General features: G+C 38.9%; 1 protein-coding gene across 2 annotated transcripts in view; it reads left to right on the forward strand.

Annotated features, from left to right (window-relative positions):
* The first annotated feature begins 1493 nt into the window (after positions 1–1493).
* The window catches only part of GPATCH11 (G patch domain containing 11), a 13496-nt gene continuing 5307 nt past the window's right edge, over positions 1494–9682 (forward strand). The window contains exons 1-4 of one of the 2 annotated variants that reach the window (XM_006839361.1): positions 1501–1565; positions 2637–2863; positions 4031–4072; positions 6475–6595. In XM_006839361.1, the coding sequence (XP_006839424.1) occupies positions 1507–1565; positions 2637–2863; positions 4031–4072; positions 6475–6595 (449 nt within the window). In that variant the 5' untranslated portion in view covers positions 1501–1506. Of the gene's footprint in view, positions 1566–2636; positions 2864–4030; positions 4073–6474; positions 6596–9682 lie in introns of both variants that reach the window. The other variant, XM_006839360.1, reaches the window with a different exon arrangement.

Here is a 9682-nt window from a genome sequence, read left to right on the forward strand (position 1 = left end):
TATTATCCGGATGTTGTAGATTATGTCGACAAACTTTAAGAACCTGGAACCCCCATCTAAGTCTGATACTTAGCATTTTGGAGTCAGCCAAGTCCATTAACCCTTTAATTCTCTAAATGGAAAGCAAGACTTCCTACCTTGTTGTTACTTGCTTTCCAGTCATTCCAACCTTCCAAATAAAGCAAACGCCTTGTGGCCTTCATTGAACCCTGTAGGACAAAGGATTTTCAAGGCTATAACTCTTTTTGCTAACAGATTATCCTATCTTTTCTCCCACAGAACAGATGGTGGGTTCAAACTACAACTGTTGAAAAACATGAATGACTGTGAGTAATATTATGAAGGAAAAACGGACAACTTTGTAAGAGGTGAGAATACAGGAGACAGTGGTGACATTCCAAAAAGACCAAACCTGTTGCCATAAAGTTTATTTTGACTTACAGTGATCAGATAGGACAGAGTAGAACTGCCCCCAGAGGGTTTCCAAAACTAGTTTTTATGGAAGCACACGACCACATATTTCTCCCATGAAACAGCTGGTGGGTAGTTTGAATTGCCAACCTTATGGTTAGCAGCCAAGAGCTTAACTATTGTACCACAAGGCCTCTTTGTGACATTACTAACAAAATTCACTGCCATCTGGTCTATTCCAACCCATAATTGTGCTGTTTGGTTTCCAAGGCTATAATTCTTTACAGGAGCAGAAAGCTTCATCTTTCTCCTGTGGAGTGACTATGGTTTGAATTGCCAACCTTGTTAACAGTCCAGTGGGGCTTACCCTACAGTGCCCCTGGAGCTCTTTTGTGATGATATTTACCATGTGGAAATAAAGGGGATGCAGGCTTTGCTGTTATTGTTAAGTGCCATCAAGTTGGTTCTGACTCATAGTGTATTGGGTTTTCGAGGAGCAGCTGGTAGGTTTGAACCACCGATTTTGCGGTTAGCAGTCCAGTGCTTATCCTACAGCTCCACAATAGTAATTAGTTGTTTGGATTGTTGAAGGACCTTGCGCCTGATCAACAGAATGGCATTGCAACTACCCCAAATTGACACTGAATGGGGTCCTGCTTGAGCTTCGGATCTCCCTGGAAGCTTGGGTCTTTGTTACGCCTGGAGACCCTCCCCCCCAGAAATTCCAGGTTTCAGGAAAATCTCCATACCCCCACCCATTATAAACTCACCAGAACTGTACCCAGACCACACGGCCTTTAAATACCCCAGTCTGGAAGAGAACAGACGGGCTCTTGGTCTCCTTTGGTAATGTAAGAGTACCCCCTCCCAGGTTTACTCTCAATAAACCTGCCTACTGTTGAAGCCAAGACTCTCTCTTTTGTCTCTTTCTTTTCCTCACAATTGCTGAGTTCAAGAGATCTACAGATTAAAATGTTGAAATGGCACATGTATGTGTTGTAGAGCTCTAGAGAAAGGGTTGATTTCCATTTTAGTATACTTTGAAACATAGTAATAGTTACTGTATCCTACTTGATTTGTAGATACTATTGACATATGAAATTGAACATGGCAGAAGAAGAGGACTACATGTCTGATTCCTTTATTAATGTCCAGTAAGTAAATATACTAGGGGGCTTCAAATAGTTCATGGGAAAGAATCCATTATTTTTAAATTCTGTTTGTCCATGAACTTTTTGAAGCCCTCTTCATACATTCCTTGTGTGGTGGTAATGGTGGTTATGGGCTGTGGAGTTGGTTCCGACTCATAGTGACCCTGCATAGGGTTTCTGAGGCTGTAAATCTTTACAGGAGCAGAAAGCCTCATCTTTCTCCCACGGAACAACTGGTAGTTTCGAACTGCTGACCCTGAGGTTAGCAGCCCGACTCGTAACCACTGCTACCTAGTGATGTGTTTAAGACATGGATGATTATTAAGGATTTTACGTGTAAGGTTGGAGAGTTAGTCTTATTGCTTTATAGAAATAATTTTTTGTTTGTCTATTTAATGGACTAGGAGTTCCTTTCTCCCTTCTAATGCTAACAAACCATTTTACCTCTACCCTTGATCTGTTTTGTTCCCCTCTTCCAAGATGTATTCCTTTTCTTTTATCTCATCTTACTGTCCCTTACAGCTGTTATTCAGTTTTGTTCTTTATTATTATCAACCTCCTAGAAAAAACAGTCTATACTTAACTACTTTCTAGTTTCTTCAACTCTAGACTCGTTTTAATTTCCTGCAAGCTGGCACCAGCCTTCATCATCTTGCTGAAACCGTTGTTCCAAGATGTTGTTGTTAAGTACCTTCGAGTCATTTCTGACTCACAGCAACCCTCTATAAGGGTTTCCGAGAAGTAGCTGGTGGGGTTGAACCACGAACCTTGCAGTTTAGCGGTCCAGTGTTTACCCTACAGCACTGTCGTATTCAGTGGCCTTTTCTTAGTTCTTAATCTCCTTGACATTGCTGCAGAGTTATATTCACTTTTTGCTTTTTAAAGCTTTCTCTTTGTTCTCTGCACTGATTCCCTGCTCATCCCTCTTAACTGTGCTGGCACATTTGTTGCTGACAACAGAGTAGTTTGTAATTAGAGCAAAGTTGATCACAGAGTAGCAGTAAAATGTTAAGTTGCAAAGTTATGAGAATGCTACATGTTCTTGTCTAAAATCATCTTTTCCATTACTGTCAGGGAAGATATCAGACCAGGATTACCCATGCTGAGGCAAATCCGAGAAGCCCGTCGAAAAGAAGAAAAGCATCAAGAAGCTAATTTGAAAAATAGGCAGAAGAGTTTAAAAGAAGAAGAACAAGAAAGACGTGACATTGGGTTGAAGAATGCACTAGGTTGTGAAAACAAAGGGTTTGCTTTGCTCCAAAAGATGGGATATAAAAGTGGTCAGTCTCTTGGCAAAAGCGGTAAGTCATATTCATAAGTCAACAGATAGTCCTAACCACTAAACTGTGATTAATGAGATCCAGAGTTTCTTACATGCTACCAAGCTTTGTAGAGAGCAAGCCTTTTTGGGTTCTTTTATCTTCCCGTGTCTGTTTTAGGTAGTACATACGCCATTAAGATATATAGGCTCATCAGCCCAGCTCAGCCTTAGAAACAGTAACAACAGGGTTGGATATAGCTTACAGTGAGGAAGCAGCTAAGAAGGATAACCTGTGATAGACTGAGAAATGCTAGGAGACAGTAAAGCAACATTAAGCATAAGGGCAGGACTCTAATTTATCTGCAAGACCACCCAGTTAGAAGCTCAATTCTCACCTCTTCTTTTTAGAAGTAAAACTCATTACTTAAATATAGAGACAATATGTTAGCTCTGTAAACTGGTTTTCTTTTCTTCTGCCCTGTATTTTAATTGCTTTGCTTTCCACCTATCTAGGCTTAGCTTTTCCTTAGGGCTTTTAACCTCTTAGACTCTAAATATTATTGTTTTCACCTTCAGTCCCAGGGTGGCACAAATGGTTAAGCTACTAGCCAAGAGGCTCCTGGTTTAAACCTACCCAGAGGCACCTAGGGAGACTAGCCTAGCAGTCTGCTTTTAAAAAGATCCAAAACCAAAACCAACCGACTTCTATCAAATCAGTTTAGACTCAAAGGCCTAAAGCACAAGACTAATTCTTTATGGGAGCGGACTGCCACAATTCTGCTTTGGAGCTGGTGGTGGTTTCAAACTGCCAGTCTTTCAGTTCGCAGTTAAGCACTTTAATCACTGCACAACCAGGGCAAAAGCTTATAGCCTTGAAAACACTATGGAGCAAGTCTAGGCACATATGGATTATTAACATAATTGACTTAATAGTAACTAACAATGACAAAGGCCCACTTTCAGGACTGGTCAGTGTTTCTTTCTGTTGTACATCCAGTTGCTATGAGATAGAAACAACTCAACAGCAACAAAGCATTTAGAAAACAAGAGGGGTATTTGATTATATAATATATTGATGTTCAGCTTTCAGTTTTGAATATCATTAAAACTGGAGGGGATATGTAGAGAATGTTGTAAAATTGCATGCTGCGCTTCATTGTAGTTAGAGGAAGAATTTCTAAAGTAGTTTATGTTTTCTCTTTTTTAGGAGATGGTATTGTTGAGCCAATTCCACTTAACATCAAAACAGGTATGTGTAATTCTTTTTGAGCGTATTGTTATCTTCATTTTGATCCTAACTAAACATGAGGCAAATTTCATTTCTCAATATTAGTAATAATTTTTGCTAAGCTGTAGTCATTATGAAGTCCTGGTGTTGGCGCTGTGGGTTAATGCACCAGACTGCAAAGCCATTTGAACTGCAAGGTCGGCGTTTCAAGCTCACCAGCTGCTCCTCGGAAACCCTATACAGGGTCGCTGTGGGTTGGAATCGACTCAATGGCACTTAACAACAACAACAATATAGTCCTTATATTGTAAGCCCTAATGTGGCACGGTAGGATAAGTGCTGGACTGCTAACCGCAGGGTCAGCAGTTCAAACCCATCAGCCACTCTCAAAAACCCTATACAGAGTCACAGAGTGGCTATGAGTCAGAATCAACTCAACAGCACATGACAATAGCCCTTATATTGGCTTAAGACATATTTTTTTTATGGTGATGTGGCTACCTTCTTATAGAAAGCCCTCAGTTTATTAATTAAACTGCTAAAACTTTTAAGTTAAAAAATGAATTTTAATGATTGTAAAATAAAATTTAAATCATAAAAAATGGGGAAAAATCCTCGTATCCATGTAAAGCACAATGCTTTTTATACATTGGCATGTCTAAAAAGTCTTGTGAAACAGATGCATTATTATTTTTTTTGTACTTGTATGACTCCAAGAGAAAAAAATGCTTTATTTGTATATCACAATTGCATAAAACTATCACAGTTATTGCTATATTCCTGGTTAAAAATAATTTTAATGTCCAATTTACATAGTAGTATTATCATATATACACTCCTGGTATGGCACTGAAGAGTCAGCACTGGACTACAAATCACAAAATCAGCAGTTCAAAGCCATTAGCTGCTCCTTGGAAACCCTATATAGGGTTGATGAGTTGGAACTGACTCAATGGCACATAACAGCAACAGCATTATCATATTGCAAGTCTTAGTGTGGTGCTGTAGGATAAACACTAGGCTGCTAACCCCAAGGTTAGTGGTTCAAATCCACCAGCCATTATTTGAAAACCCAGGATCTCTTGAGTCAGAAATGACTCAACAGCACTTAACAACAATTATCATATTGACCCACTGCCGTTGAGTTGATTCTGACTTCATAGCATCTAGTTTCTGAGATTGTAAATCTTTACAGGAGTAGAAAGCCTCATCTGTCTCCTGAAGAGTGGCTGGTGGATTTGAACTGCCAACCTTTAGGTTAGCAGTCTGTTGCTTATTCTACAGTGCAACCAGGGCTCCACGTTGTTGTTGTTAAGAGCAGACTCAGCAAAACCATGCACAGCAGAACATAACACTGCCCAGTCCTACACCATCCTCACAATTGTTATTATGTAAGAGCCCATTGGAGTCCCAGTGTGGTGCTATGGGTTAATACACTAAACGGCAGAGTTGGTTTGATCCTCAAGGTCAGTAGTTCAAGCTCACCAGCTTTCCTCGAAAACCCTATACAGGGTTGCTATGGGCCGGAACCAACTTGATGGCACTTAACAACGTGAGCCCATTGTTGCTGCCACTGTGTGAATCCATTTTGTTGGGGTCTTCCTCTTTTTCTTTGACTTTCCACTTTACCAAGCATGATGTCCTTTCACCAAGCACTGATCCCTCCTGATAAGTGTCCAAAGAACAATGAAGTCTTCAGATCCTCACCTCTAAGAAGCTTTCTGGCTATACTGTTTGTACAACATATTTGTTTGTTCTCACAGTCTCAATAGTCTACCAACACCATGATTCAACAGCATCAATTCTTCTACTGTCTCGCATATTCATTGTCCAACTTTTTTTTACATATCCATATTTCACATATACATGAGGTGGTTGAAAATACCATGGTTCTAGTTAGGCACACCTTAGTCCTCAAACTGACATCTTTTTGCACTTTAACACATTAAATAGGTAGTTTGCAACAGATTTGTCTAATACAATACATGGTTTGAATTCTTGACAGCTGCTTTCATGAGTGTTGATTGTTGATCTAAGCAAAATGAAGTCATTGACAACTTCACTCTTTTCTCCGTTTATTAAAGGAGACTAATGATCTTTGTAAAAATCCGAGTAGGTTAGTTAAGGTTGGTCTTTTTTTGTTTTTTATTGTGAATTGAGTGAGGTTTACAGAGCAGATCATCAGTTTTATATTCAACAGATCACATACTGTGTTTCATTTCAATGATTGCAATGTTGGGGGTTTTTTGCCCGGTGAGGGTGGTTGTTATTGTTGAATCTGTTTTCTCCTATCCCTCTTGTCAAATGATTATGAATGATGATACTCAAATGAGCATTGTGTTTAATTTGTATATATTCAATTGTCATATGTTGAAGTATAATAACATCACTAAGACTCTGATCAGACTTTCCTATTTGAACAGGGAAAAGTGGCCTTGGTCATGAGGCATTACTAAAACGAAAAGCAGAGGAAAACTTAGAAAGCTACAGAAGAAAGATTCACATGAACAACAAAGCCCAAGAAAAAGCAGCAGAGCAGTTTCGGTAAATCTTTGAATCTCAACTGTTTCTTTTCTCTCTCTCTCTCTCTTTTTTTTTTTTTTTAACTACTTATTGTGAAATGAATGGAAGTTTACAGAGCAGATCATCAGTTTTACATTCAACAAATCATAGGCCTTTGTTACAGTGATTACAATCCCCTCCATGTACTATAAATTAACAGTATTTACCTCTACTCACTTTAACACTTATATTCCTCTGTCTCCCGCTACTTACCTTTATCTTTCCTCTGCCAACCTCCCTCTTGTTGTATATTGCCTGCCTCATCATCCATGCTAATAATGTGTCTACCCTCTAACCCATAGTTAATTTTCCCTTCCCCCGCTATAACAGTCATAGAATGTTTCTTTTTTCTTTTAGAATGTTTCTTTTATCAAGAAAACTTTTTCTTAACTTTTAACAACCTTGGTCTCTTACAATATTTGTCCTTTTGTAAATGACTGATTTCACTCAGCATAATGCCCTCCAAGTTGTGAGATGTGTTTCAGATTCACTGTTAATCTTCAACATTGCATAATATTCCACTTTCTGTATATACCAAAGTTTGTCTAACCATTCTTTTGTTGATGGGCATTTAAGTCGTCTCCATCTTTCTGATGTGTCTCCTGTACACAGCATATTGAAGGATCCTGTTTTCTTATCCAGTCTGTTACTCTCTGTCTCCTGACTGGTACATTTAATCCATTTACATTCAGTGGAATTATCCATAAGTATGAACTGATTGCTGTTATTTTGATGTTTTTTTTTTGTAGTACTGCTAGTTTCTTTGTTCCACATAATTTTCTGCACTGACTTCATTTTGTTTGTGAGTTTTCTTTCCATTTTTATTCCTGTTGTGTTATGGTTTACTTATTCTTTCTGATTTTCCTCCTTATTACTTTAATGTGAAGATTTATCAATTTTCTTTAAGGTTATCCTGTAATTTATTAAATTTTTTTTTTCTCCATTTCAAACAGTGTGTTTTATCTTGAAATCTACTTGACTTCTTCACCATTTGGAGCAACTTTTACTCCGTTCCCTCTTTTTGCTTGGCATCAAATTGATATCTTTGGTTCACTATTTTCAGTTTTTTTGTTGTTGTTGTTTCTTTTCAAATACTTCTATGTCTGGATTAAGTTATGGGTGGTGGTGTCATGTAGGTTGTTCTCTGCTGTTGTTGATTCTCAGTCCAAAGGACACGCTTTAATATTTTTGTAAAGTTGGTATGCTGTTAAGTACTGTCAAGCTTATTCCAGTTCATAGTGACCCTATATAGGGTTTCTGAGGAGCCACCAGCCTTGTAGTTAGCAGTCCAGTATTTATCTACAGAGCCACACCAGGATTCCAAAGTTGGTCTTGTTGTTGTTAAGTGCTGTTGAGTCTGTTCCGATCCATAGCGACCCTATATAGGGTTTCTGATGAGCAGCTGGTGGCTTGAACCACCGACCTTGCAGTTCAAACAACTTTGCAGTCTGATGCATTAACCCACAGCACCATACCAGGAGTCCAAAGTTGATCTAGTTATTACAAATTCATTTAATTTCTGTTTATATGGAACTGTCCTACTTTTGCCATCATATTTGAGGAACCCACTACTCCTCTGTCAATTTGTTTTGCATGTTGCTGTGATGCTGGAAGCTATGCTACAGATATTTTACATCCCAGCAGGATCGCCCACAAGTGAACAAGTTTCAGCTGAGCTTTCAGATGAAGTCAGACTAGGAAGAAGGAGAGACAGACTATTTCCAAATTAAATTTTGTCACTTAAAACCTTCTGAATAACTGTGGAACACTGTGAGCCCCAGAGTATTGAAACATGATGAAGAGCACCAGATCTAGTGCCAGAAGATGAGTCCCTCAGGTTGGAAAGCAGTCAAAGTATGTCTGGGGAAAAGCTGCCACCTCAAAGTAGAGTTGACCGTGATGACGTGAATGGAGTAAAGCCTTCGGGACCTTCATTTGCTGATGGGGTATAATTCAAAATGAAGAGAAACAGCTGTAAACATCCATTAATAACCAGAACATGGAATGAACAACTATGAATCTAGGAAAATTGGAAGTTGTCAAAAATGAAATGGAATGCATAAACATTGATATCCTAGGTATTAGTGAACTGAAACAGACTGGCATTGGCCATTTAAATCTGAAAATCACATGGTCTACTATGCCAGGAATGACAAATTGAAGAGGAATGGTGGCACATTCATTATCAAAAAGAAGATACCAAGATCTGTTTTGAAGTACAACGCTGTCTGTGGCAGGATAACATCCATATACCTACACAGTCTTCCGTGTGGATATTATCTTATCACAGACAGCATTGTACTTCAAGACAGACAGATCTTGATATCTTCTTTGGTGTGGCACTTTGCGCCAGACTGCAAAGCCGTTTGAACTGCAAAGTTGGTGGTTCAAGCTCACCAGCTGCTTCTCAGAAACCCTATATGAGGTCTTTATGGGTCGGGACTGACTCAATGGCACTTCATACAAGCAACAACACGGAAGACCAGTTAACACAACTGTTAATCAAATTTATGCACCAATCACCAAAGCCAATGATGATGAAATTTAAGAGTTCTACCAACTTTTTCAGTCTAAAATTGATCAGACAGACAGTCAAGATGTATTGATAATTACTGGTGATTGTAGTGCAAAAGATTGGAAACAAAGAAGAAGGATCGGTAATTGGAAAACATGGTCTTGGTGATAGAAACAAGGCTGGAGATAATATGATAGACTTTTTCAAGACCAGTGAATTTTTCATTGCAGTACCTTTTTAAAACAATAGGACTGATAACTACACACATGTACCTCACCAGATGGAATGCACAAAAATCAAATTGACTACATCTGTGGAAAGAAAGAGTGGAAAAGCTGCATATTACCAGTCAAAACAAGGCCAGGGGCAAATTGTGAAACAGACCATCAATTGCTCATATGCAAGTACAGGCTGAGGCTGAAGAAAATGAAAATAAGACCACAGGACCCAATATATGACCTTCAACATATCCCACCTGAATTTAGAGGTCATAGCAAGGAGCTCTGGTAGCGTAGTGGTTACAAATCGGGCTGCGAACTGCAAGGTCAGCAGTT

Source organism: Chrysochloris asiatica, unplaced genomic scaffold, assembly GCF_000296735.1.
Source record: "Chrysochloris asiatica unplaced genomic scaffold, ChrAsi1.0 scaffold00024, whole genome shotgun sequence".
NCBI lineage: Eukaryota > Metazoa > Chordata > Mammalia > Afrosoricida > Chrysochloridae > Chrysochloris > Chrysochloris asiatica.